Source organism: Diabrotica virgifera, chromosome 1 (genome assembly GCF_917563875.1).
Source record: "Diabrotica virgifera virgifera chromosome 1, PGI_DIABVI_V3a".
NCBI lineage: Eukaryota > Metazoa > Arthropoda > Insecta > Coleoptera > Chrysomelidae > Diabrotica > Diabrotica virgifera.
Genome location: NC_065443.1, coordinates 102,280,212 through 102,293,070, shown reverse-complemented (window position 1 = coordinate 102,293,070; position 12,859 = coordinate 102,280,212). Strand labels below are relative to the sequence as shown.

The window sequence follows — 12,859 nt, the reverse complement described above, 5'->3', positions numbered from 1 at the left end:
ATGAAATTCTAAATAAAATAAGTCTTGGGATCTGGTGTCTCTACAGGGAGTACGGAAGTAAACCTTTTCCAAAAGACCACTAGCATCAATGCTTCCTCGTATTAATTTATATATAAATGCTACATCTAGAAATACTCGCCTTTCTTCAAGAGTAGGCAATTTAAGTAAAGATTGTAAAATAATGTATTCAATTTCATTTACAGGTATTCTCAATTTAAAAGCAATAAATCTTAACAACTTTCTCTGTACTCTCTCTAATAGATCTTTGTAGCAGTTATAATGCGGAGACCAAATATTGCTACCATATTCCAAAACCGATCTAATAAGGGAACAGTAGATATTTTTGAGACAATAAATATTATCAAATTCAGAGACAATTTACCACGATTTGACCAAAAAATAGATAATAAATATTTTTTAACCATGAAAAACTGAAGAAAAACGGGCATTTTTTCACAAAATTTTTTCAAAGGACATCGCACACATCTTATGGAAAATATAATGTCACTCAAATTCAATAAAATTTATACGATTAGATTCGTTTTAATATAACGATCAATTCTTATCATTGCGCCAACTCTTAATTATGATTAATTACGGCGCAAATTGCAATTAAAGTTTATCGAAATCACATTTTGAGTCCATAAAATGTTAGTTTACAATCATTATTGCTCTGAGTGCTATTCATAACAGCTTAAATCCCGCTGGGCCTAAGCGGATTAGTGAAACTAATCCGCTGATTTATGGAGTACCGAAAATCTGGGTATTTTAAAATATTTTTTCTCTCTAACTTATGTACCTACCCATTTGATTTCAGATTTATTTATATCAATTTCTGCTCTTATTTTTGAAAATAGAGAGTTGGCGCAATGATAAGATTTGATCGTTAATTTAAAACGAATCTATTGGTATAAATTTTATTGAATTTGAGTGACATTATATTTTCCATAAGATGTGTGCGATGTCCTTTCCGTAAAATCTTTTTTTAAGGAATTTTTCACTAACGGTGGTAAATTGTCACGTAAGAAACCTTCCTTTTTCAAATGCCGTACGATTTTTTTGTTTCAGAGATCCCAATCCTGAGATTAACTGTCCGCCATCGGAACTACTTTTTTTCGAGGCCTCGACTTTGGCGCCCTCTACAATATTAGTGTACGTGCATAAACGAAAAAAGATATATTTTTTGTATTCTCTAAGAGTTAGAAATTAATATGTAAAAAGTTTTATGCTCATTTTTAATAAAAGTTCTGAGAAAAAAATCTTGGAAAAATGCTTATGTTTGGTCTTCTAAAGTGTACCTACTACTACCTTAATTCTTGTAGTAATATTGATTTAAGCTTTCAAGTTTCACTGTATTAATCTCAAAAACCTTTCCAAACATGCATATAACAACACATTACATACACAACTTTAAACATAATTTATTGTTAACAGCTTATCACATCACAAGCTGTTATGAGCTATATACATTAAAGAACAAATCAGAAATGTCACACACACAAAACACAGATGGCAAAATATTTTTCATGCTGAAAATAATTAGGAATAACAATTATTACATTTGCTTTGTAATGAATACAAAAAGGTGACTGTCCTCAAAACACATACAGACGATATTGAAACAATTAGGTGCTCAAAATAAACAAAAAGGTGTGAATGTTACTATCTGCATGAGTCACCTTTTGCATTGTTTACAAGCAAATGCTATTTAACACATGCAAGGAATAAAAATAAAAACAAAAGCAAAACACGGGGTTACCTCTCATAAACTTGCCTATTCTCTTTTCTAGGTCCAACCAATTACGAGGATCGTGTCTATCCGCATACACTAGACCAAAATAGTCCTTTTCTATTAAATTTATCGCTTCACAAACTTTGTCCAGAAGATCCTTTCCTTTGGCTCTTTTCTAAAAAAAAATAGAAGTCTCTCTCAGTAATAAAATGAATTAAAATACTTTATCCACATAATATGATTAGCCATCTTCAAGAAGTTTAAAAGAGATCAATGGGAAGTAAGTAACGCGAATGAAGAAACCTAAATCAATATACTGTATTTCACGAATTTACATCTGTTTTTGATTATCGCTAGACACTCGGCAGCAAGTACGAAAATAAATTGCTGTGTAACTAGTATATTTGTTCGGTTAACTTCCGAAATCAGGTTAATCTCAATTTTACCCAGTTAATATCGAGATTTACTAGTCTAGTTGGTTTAGCTGGTTAATATTCGAAGATAGAACAATATTCAGCCTTCAGTCGGGCACCAACCGGCTAATCTCGATATTAACACAAGTGCCTTGTTAAAGTCTACATATTTTTATTTTTTTATGTGAATAGCCGTAGTGCAGCGGCATGATAACTGGCTCATAAGCCAGAGCGCCCGGGTTCGAGCCCCGGCACAGACAATCCATTTTTCATTTCTAAAAATGATACGAGCTGTTCACCGTGCCTCGAAGAGTACGTTAAGCCGTCGGTCCCCATGGCTAGTGTAACATCGACACTAGTTACTTGAAACAGGGTTAAAGATGTAAATGGCGCCGGAACCTGTCCGAAAGGATCTCCCCGGCAAAAATGCCATACGTAATTATTATTATTATTACATATTTTTATTTCTTAATCAAGTGGTATTTGTGAAGCTAAGAACAGATTTGTGCAGACAAGCTAAGAAAACAGCGTTGTCATATCGACGTTTGGCCAAATACGATGTAGTGAATGTGGGAAATGATTTCAAGCTTATTGTTCCTTTGCAAGAAGGTAAGGAGAAATTGTTTGATATTCTGTATGAAGCACATTTATGGCTTGGCAATGAAGAAGAACAAGAATGTTAAATTAGATAAATTACAACAAGAAATATATTATCGAAAACAGATTTCAAGCAAAAGATGGTTTGCTTCAGCAAGCATAAAAATGAAACTAAATACTAAATCCCAATAAGTTATTACCGATTGCAAAAATTTGTGATACCGTTCGATTACCTATCCCCGATGTTGATAGAGGATGAGTTGATACAAGAAATACACCTATTAGATGTTGTTGTGACAGTTAAAGATAAGGTATTACAAAATCGGGACAGAAATAGGTAAGTAAATACATTATTATCATCATCAAGGCTTTTCATTCAGGATGGAATGTTTGCCGCTCTTAATTAGAGCTCTCTGATTCGCTTATTGCGGCGAATTACTCCGCATTCCACTTGTGTGTTGTCAAAGATTGTTGTATGACTTGGTTTTCGTTACAATTTTCTTCCACTCATTTCGATATATGCATAGTCCCCTCTAGTTTCTCACTTTCAGAATTTATATATCTCTTATGATCTGGTCCTCCCATCTCTCTCTGGGTCTTCCCCTAGGTCTTTCAGTTTCTGGTTTCCATCTGGTGATTTTCTTAATCAGTAGGTCGTTTTTCCTTCTCTTTATGTGGCCCAGCCATCTAGGTCTCTGCGGTTTAATAAATCTAACTATATCTTCTCCCTTCATTATGTCTTTTAGATCATGGTTCATTCTTCTTATTTCTCCGTTGTCCATTCTTATCAGGCCCATAATCCGCCTGAGGATTTTACTTTCGAATATTCTCTGTATTCAGTCTTCATTCATACAGTCAACAGGTAGCTTCAGGACAGATTATTACCACTAATTTATTGTAAGAGGTAACATAATCGACGTAATTATACTCCCGGAGCCTAGTAGGGTGAATAAAACGCTGTATCGTTGGGGTCAGACTTTCATTACACCCATCCATCCTACGAAGACTTGAAGCTCAGCTTGCTGATCTTTTTCATGGTACATTTCATTTTTAATTTTCAGAGCTGATACAAGAAATATACCTATTAGGCGTTGTTGTGACAGTAAAAGATAACATGTGCTACAAAATCGGGACAAAATGAGTATTTAATATAAGAGTGAAAGAAAAGTCTACTTACGTCTATAACAATAGGCAAAATCGAACCATCTAGCATAGTAACCTGCGCCGTGGTGCTTCCACTACTACGGATAATAGTGGAAGACTTTTTGGAAGAAAGAGTATCATTGTCAACTGCCATTTTCTTATCCTCAGGCATTTTCGCCCCTTAGCTGTAACAAAAAGTAAATCATTTAGTATCGCAGATAATTAAGGATGTTGTAAAAAGTGATATATTATGATGTGACGTCAATCAAGATATAATTTATCTTTAAAACACGCATATTATATTATATGCGTGTTTTATTGATTATAATAAAGCATTCGATAAAGTCGACATGATCAATTGATGAATGTCCTGAAATCAAAGAAGAAAGACTACAATGGCCTCAGGATCATATCGAATCTATACTACAAGCAGCGAAAAAAAGTACGAGTTAACGAACAGCTGTTGAAATTAGACGTGAGTGGGACAGGGATGCGTATCATTACCAATTATTTTTAATATCTACTCGGAGGAGATCCTGAAGGCTGAGGGTGAACCAGCTGGAATAAAGGTAAATGGAGTACCCATTAACAACTTTGAATATGCATGCAGATGACACTGTCATCTTCGCCGAAACTATTGAAGATCTTCAGAGACTGGTGAACAGAATAACGGTGTATTACAAACGATTACTTCCAGGAAATTAAAATTATAATAGAAAAGACTAGAGCAAATTTTAACAAAATGAGAAGTGTGATCTGTACCAGAGATTTGAAGTTAGAGCTAAGAGTTAGCGCTCGCACACATGCAGGCGGTTAAGCCGCGGTTTATCCGAACAAATGCAACCACTCAACATGCGTACACACGCAACCGGTCAACGTCGTCAAACCGCGGCGGTTGTTATAGTCCAAAGAAATAAGATTTTTCTCGTGACACATCCCCCTCCAGGCCGAAACCAAATTTTTTGAGTAGTATGGACATCTATATTAATAACCTATATGTTTCCTGCAGCCGCTTTTGATAATATACATAGTTATAAACAAATAAAGATAAAAAACGGTAAATTTTCGCTTTTTTCGTCTATTACTAAAAAGTGAAGCATTATAAATAAATTTTAGAATAAGAAACTCATAAATCATATAAAAAACTTCAATATGGCGTTAGCTGAATATGTCTATCCTTATTTGTTGCTTAGAAAATTACACAATAAGTCATAAATTTTGAGATTTTATAAATGTTCATAATTTATGTAAAAATTAAGTTAGAACCTTATTATTACACGGAATACTGAGACTTCTTGTACTTAAATTATGTTTCAAATTTCAAAGCAATAGGGATGTTCACAAAAAATTAAAAAGTCATTTCAAACATGTAAAACGATTAAGAAACACCCTAGGAATAATTGTCCAATATTTCAACAAAATTGAAAAAGCCTTTCTATAAAAAATCTTTATTAGAAATCTAGCATTATTTTAAATTTCAAGAACGCTTCTCTATTGGCCTGACGTCACTAGTTGCATACCCCAAGCGCGCCATTCTCATAGTGTTATTGTTTACCTGTTTGACGTTTCAGGTCATTTTATTTTGTTCTCTTCTTGTTTTATCAGGGTTAAAGTGGAGTTTTATAGTGAATTTGTTTAGTTTAAAGTGGATAGACTGCTTGTAAGGACATGTTTTGGGTGGTACAAAAATAAACAAATAAAATGGAAGAAGGTTTTTAGAAAGCCGATTCGTATCAACTACCGACTGTAGTGTAGATGTAACAATGGTGTATGATTTATTGGCATCTTGTAAAAAAATAAATCTACCACAGCTTTACTGAGTGTATATTCCATATAATTTTCCATGTCTTCTTTAAGCTAAAAAAATAGATGCTTAATACTCCACAAAAAAAAATAGAGAAAGTTGTATGCATGCATTGTATGCATGCATATTGTATACATACATTGGCTGGTTATTATACCTTACCTTGGTTAGGTGTATTAAAAATATGTTTATTCTTCTTCATGTGCCTTGTCCGTTGTGGACGTTGGCTATCATCATGGCAATTTTAATTTCATTGCGGCGTTTCTGAATAACTCGATCGATTTTTGTCCAAATCATTGGCGTAAGTTTTTAAGTCACGAGTGTCTTTTCTTCCGGGTCCGTGTTTGCTCTCTATTTTACTTTGCGTTATCAGTTGGAGTATACGATATTTATCATGCCCCATGAGATGACCAAAATATTTAAGATTTCGTTTCTTAACTGTAAAAGAGATTTCTTTTTGTTTTCCCATTCGACGCAATACCTGTACGTTGGTGTGGGTCGCCAGGATATTCTGAGGATACTTGGGTACACCCACATCTCGAATGCCTCTAGCTTTTTCATTAATGTTTCCATTATTGTCCAGGCCTCTGCGCCATATAGCAAGACCGGAAATAATAACATTTTAGCAGCCGCATTTTTAGTGAGAGAGATATTATGTCGCAATGGGTGAAAATATTTCTGATACATGTTGTTAAATGTTGCTCTGTCCTTTTCAACTCTAGATCCAAGGTAAAAAATATTTTTGAACTTGGGTATTATACATTTTCATTTCAACCAATCTTTTCACTAAATTATTAATGATTTTAATGTAATATAAAGTCATACCTACATCCACATGTAGTTATTTCAAGGTTTACTTTTACTGTATGTATTATTAGAATCCCGTTTTTAGGAATATCCCAGTTTAAGGAATACACATTTGAGGTCCCGAAACTTTTTCATTTACTCCTTAAGGGGGTAGGTGCAAAATCTTGGTCTAATGCTATTTTAATTCATTAATTTTTTTCGAATTCTGAGAAAACTAATAAGTATTTTTGAAAAATGTAAATGCAGAAAGAACAATTACATTATTACCAAGGGCCGAAAGTCTCTGGAAAACTTCTATAATGTTTATTTTATTAAGTTAGTTCTTTAAGTTAGTTATTTTAAGTTCTAGCTGCAACAAACCATTTCTTTTTCTCTTTTAAATTGGCTGGAACGGTCATAAACATCTTGTCAGAACTGTTTTTTGATGTATTTACACACCCAGAAACAAAACACCACTTATTTGGCTTCATTTTTAATAATCAAATACGTAAAAAACTGCGCACATTCAAATACACTTCGTAAATAAGTATACAAAACTAGTCGTCGATCAAAGACGTTACGACTGCTGACGTCACAGACCGTAGCCTCGCTGCAGGGTACCGTTTTTCTAGCCTCCAAGAAAATCAACATTATGAACTCGTTTATCTTAAAAAATATACATTTTTAAACAGTTTTATGATTGTTACGTTTTTATATACCTTGTAATCTATTGAATTTAACTACATTTAAAAATTAGTGAACATCCCTATTGGTCAAATAGTTTAAAAGTTATTTAATTTGTTTATCCCAAATTCATTTTTTTTGCAACACTGTAAGTCAGAAAATTATAAGGTTACAGTAATACTTCGGACAGTTATGAAAGAACATTTATACTATTAACTTAATTTAAAAAAATGACAAAAAGTAATTTTAAACAGTGTAAAAACAGTGTAAAAACATGTCGATTTTTTGCTTACTTATAAACAATTAGAATAACTTTTTAACCGTTACCCGTAGAAAAATTATTTTTTCATATTTAGAAAGACTGAATTTTTATACACATTTAGAAAAAAAAAACAATTGTCCTAGGACAATTAGGGACGAAGTTAGCCCCCCCCCCTTTTTGTAATTCACATGCTCTTGCAAAATAATTTTGCAATATTTAGAATTATTTTTTGCCATTATCATTTTCTGACTATAATGTTGCAAAAAAATTAATTTGGGATAAACAAATTAAATAACTTTTAAACTATTCGACCAATTACTTTGAAATTTAGCGTATGATTTAAGCACCAGAAATCTCAGCATTCCGTGTAATAAGAAGGTTCAAGTTAATTTTTACATAAGTTATGAATATTTATAAAAACTCAAAATTTATGATTTATTTTGCAATTTTCTAAAAGCAAACAATAAGGAAAGCCATATTCAGCGAACTCCATGTTGTAGTTTTTTATATGATTTATTAGTTTCTTACTCTCAGATTTGTTTATAATGCTTATAGGTCTGGATCCCGCGTATGAAAAAAAAAGTTGATTAATAGCAAGCTGCAAATTTGTTAATAGCTTAAGGGTGTCTAGTCGGATAAACTTTGATATATGGGAACACTGGAACCGGGGCAGTTTTAATTGTGGAGCAGGTTAAAAATTTGGAACGATCACACCACGAAAACGGCACATTTATTTTGTCCGACAGAACCGACCTAAACTCTCCGAACAGAGATTAAACTCTCATGCAAAAATCAGACTGCTATTTATCACCTGTCACAATTCCTGTCATTTGACATATTCTACATGTTCCACTCATTAAAACGCCCATTTGGTGATAAATAGCAGTCTGATTTTTGCATGAGAGTTTAATCTCTGTTCGGAGAGTTTAGGTCTGTTCTGTCGGACAAAATAAATGTGCCGTTTTCGTGGTGTGACCGTTCCAAATTTTTAACCTGTTCCACAATTAAAACTGCCCCTGTTCCAGTGTTCCCATATATCAAAGTTTATCCGACTAGACACCCTTAAGCTATTAACAAGTTTTCAGCTTGCTATTAATCAACTTTTTTTTCATACGCGGGATCCAGACCTATTAACTTTTTGGTAATAGACGAAAAAAGCGAAAATTTACAATTTTTTGATCTTCATTTGTTTATAACTATGTATATCATCAAAATCGACTGCAGGAAACATATAAGTTATTATTATAGATGTACATACTACTCAAACAATTTGGTTTCGGCCTGGATGGGGTTGTGTCACCAACAGGATAATTTTTTTCCTTATTTCACTGAACTATTAGTTACTAGGGGAGAAATGGGACCGCCAGTCAAACGCTGGCTGTCATGTGTACGGTACAACCGTTGGCTAACTGCGGCGTTAACCGCTGGCAAACCACCCTCATATGTACGAGCGCTTAGGTTGGCTAGATGCTATGTTTTCTCGACTTTGTTTTATGGTATGGAAGCTTGGGCCAAGAATGTCGCATTAATGAAAAAACTAGAATCATTCGAGTTCTGAGAAAAAAGAGGTTCTTAGAAAGATTATTAAAGAAATGGAAATATTAAATACCATCAAAACAAGAAAATTGGAGTATCTCGGACATATTAAACGTGGAGAGAGATACAACTAGCTCCACTTGATTATGCAGGGAAAGATTCAAGGAAAAAGAAGCATAGGGAGACGTAGAATATCGTGGCTGCACAATCTGAGAGACTGGTACGAATGTATGTATATCAAATGAATTTTTCAGAGCAGCCGCCTCTAATGTCCGAATAGCTATGATGATTGCCGATCTCCGTCGCGGAGATGACACTTGAAGAAGATACATGATATTTAATTATAATTACAATCAATTGTGATTTTCTCCTACATAAAACAATATTTAATTTAAACATTCCATAAGAAAACCGTTTCGTAGCTTCGGTATTTTTTTGGTGCTAAAAAATAAGGCTAAATATAAAATATAAAAATAACACGACCAATTTTAATGGTATATTTCGGTAAACATCGTTAAGGTTTCTTGTCCGTATTTCTATATAATTTATTTGGGATTGGTTGTAATCATTACTATAATTTATTACAGCAAAAGTATATATTGACGTGTCATGCTAGATAAGGGCGTTTATTGATTTTTAGTAGTAATTTTTAATATTTTTATATCGCAGAAACAGTGTTAGAGCGTATGTAGAACAAATATAAATTACAAATGTTTAAACGAATACATACCCACCCATTTATTCATTGTTCTAAGTCTAAATCATAAATGATAACGTTTTACTATAATAGTCTTAACTGCGATGATAAGTTGTACAAATGTAGTACCTAGGTATCCTAACTATAATTAGTATAATTACGTAGCATTGGAAAAGTAAATTTAAATTTCACTATTTTAGTCCAAAATTCTATCTGAGTGTTTGATTTCAAGCCAGCATTTTCCAATTTCTTTCCCTTCGTCCAATATACTTCGTATTCATCTAAGACTTCATTTTTTATGGGAGACATCACTTCTTTACCACGAGATATCTGTTTGTGATTGTGATATTATCATATAGTTGTACTTCCTCCTACAAATACCGTTTTCATAGATGCCATCTAAATTCCTCTCCCTACGAAACTCTTCGTTTAAATATGAGAAAGATGTTTTCGTCTGTCTTGGAGATGGTCCATGTTTCCAATCCATATGTGAGCACTGGAAACTGGAAGTATGCTGGTTTTGGATATTGTTATTTTTTAGTAACAAAATATCACTTGTTTACTTGAACTATTCTTCGTTTGATTTTAGCAATGTTATATCTCCTTAACTGATGAGTAAAGATTTACAATTTAACGATGGTTTAAATATTTGAAAACAATAATTTATTTATAATTTAACAAACAATAACTTATTCATTTTGATATTTACACTAATTTTATCTGCAGTATAAATCATAAATCATCTCATTTGGATAATATTTTACAAAACGGACTTGCAGATAAGTTCGATGTTGTACATTATATCATCTCTAAGAATATTTACGTCTGAATTAGTTCAAATATTTCAATTGAAAAAGCTAACATACAACAATTTAGCGTGTTTCCTATCTCGATTAGTATAACAAGAGCATTGGATTTAATGACTGGAAATTTTCCACAAGACAAAACTAGAGAAGAAGTTTTAAAAAATTTAACGTGAGCTATTAAATATCTAGAAATAACATGTAAATTAACTTTTAAAAAGAACAAACAGTAACTACAAAGGAATAGACCACTAATAGAATCAATAAAATCATCAAAAAAAGAAGAATCCACAAAAAAAAAAGAAACAAAAATACATATACCGCCATACATACGGAAATAAGAGAAAAAACACTTAAGTGAAGAAAAGGAGAAATAGTACTAATAGTCCAGTCAATGAACATAAAAGAGCCTGCACCGATTTGCTCCAAAATTTGGCTATTGAAGATCACTAAACAAACTGAAACTTTACTGAAACATCTGAAGCTAAACCTGTCCAAAACATAGATATAGTTGTTCCATTTTATTTTTGCCCAAACGTCATGGTTCATTTTCAAACAAGTTAAATCAAAATATTAAATGAAACGTACGTAGATGTGTCATATTATTGATAGATAAATACTATCAATGTAATAAATAGGACATAGCTATTATCGGTGAACGTATTTTATAAAGTTATATCTTAAATTCATATTTAACTGTGTTCTAATACATTTAACAAAATATAACTTTATAAAATAAACAAAATATAAGTTATAAATTCAAACAAACACAACAAAAATGCGCTAATGTCACTGTCACTGAAAATTATGAACGTCCAAATTCATAGTAAACAAGGTATCAAAGATATGCCGTATTGTTTATCCTTGTTTAACTTATTGTGATTTCTATGGACAAACGGTTTAATTTTGCGATACTAGTTTCTGTGAGTAAAAAAAGAGACCTATTATAAAAAGTAATTCGTGAATAATTTATAAGAGCTATATGTGATTATAATTAATTATTAACTATATTCGGAAGAACTATATGAAATTAACATTTAAATAATAAAAAAACTATCACAAAGCTTAAATTGAGTGGTCGGGTTAGAGAGCCAACCCCAAAATACTTAGGCATTACCCTAGAAAGAGCTCTCACATACAACACCAATGTCAGAACACAAAGATGGAAGTCATATTCAGAAACAATATCCCGAGGAAACAACAGGCACAACTTGCGTGCTTATTTGCATGTTCTTCGCACTTCAGCGCTTACACTAAGATTCTCAGCAGCTGAGTACACTGGTCCAGTCTAGAGATTCTCAACACACGCCACACGCAGGTGGACACTACTCTAAATAATACGGGTCAAATCATCATAGGGTGCTACAGCTATAGCCCTAATTTAGTCCCTTAAATCTACTCCATCACAGGAATAGTTACACCTAAGATCAGAAGAGTTGTAGTAGCAGAGGCAAAGAAAGACAAGTCAAACTCACCGTTACTCCCAGCATGATCTCACTGATCAACCCGGCCGACTGATGTCACGGTGCAGCTTCCTTCGTCCCACAAAACAACTTGAGACCTCACTAAGCAAACGTAAAAAGCCGTCTACACTTTCGCCGAAGTCGATCGAGGTTCAAGAAGTACGAGAGTGTAGACGGCTACCTTGTGCAACTTTGCCTCGCTTCGTTCTACTTCCTTTCTCTGTCAGTCTCGCGCGTCCGAGTCAAAGGGATCTTTGTCGGTATCGCACCGCTTGAATGTGTTGCTCGCGAAGTAGAACGAGTAGTCCAGTCGGGTTAGACGAATAACAGGCCTAACCTTGCATTAGGAGCTGCCCCAAATTTTATTTTTTTAATCTTTAGGGGGGTCAATAGTAGTGTAAATTTAAAATCTCGACTGAATTCCGCCATTGCGTTAGCCGCCATCTTGATTTTAAACGAGAACCGTTTTTGCTCAATATCTCCGCCATTTTCAATTTTTGGACAAAAAGTATAACAACCAAAATTGTTGAAAATGTAATTTTCTATCATTTCTATTTTTACAATTTTTTCATGCCATCGATATTTTCCGAGTTATAGCGGAAAATAATGACCGTTATATATAAATAGAGCATAATTATTGAATTATCTCGTTTATTGTTAGTTTTACGACAAAAATTTTCCTATACAAAAATAGAGAGAATTGAATTCTCTACAATTTTAGTTTCTTTCATTTTTTTGCTAAAGTTAATATTTAAGGTAGTATGTATGCGATAATGGCGCGAGCGTAAGCCCTGATTGATTTTATAGCAATTGTTTTTGTTCAATATCTACGCCATTATCAACTTGAATTGTTCCAAATATGATTTCCTACAATTTCTTTTTAACAATGTTTTTCATGCGGTTGATATTTTCCGAGTTAAGTGGGAAAATACAGTAGAA

General features: G+C 33.1%; 1 protein-coding gene across 5 annotated transcripts in view; it reads right to left on the bottom strand.

Moving 5' to 3' along the window:
- The window catches only part of LOC114333203 (protein 4.1 homolog), a 138,960-nt gene that overhangs the window by 77,754 nt on the left and 48,347 nt on the right, over nt 1-12,859 (bottom strand). For 4 of the 5 annotated variants that reach the window (XM_050657862.1, XM_028283054.2, XM_050657870.1 and 1 more), the window contains exons 2-3: nt 3,920-4,070; nt 1,760-1,907 (exon numbers count right to left, since the gene is read on the bottom strand). In XM_050657862.1, the coding sequence (XP_050513819.1) occupies nt 1,760-1,907; nt 3,920-4,057 (286 nt within the window). In that variant the 5' untranslated portion in view covers nt 4,058-4,070. The remainder of the gene's footprint in view (nt 1-1,759; nt 1,908-3,919; nt 4,071-12,859) is intronic. The other variant, XM_050657883.1, reaches the window with a different exon arrangement.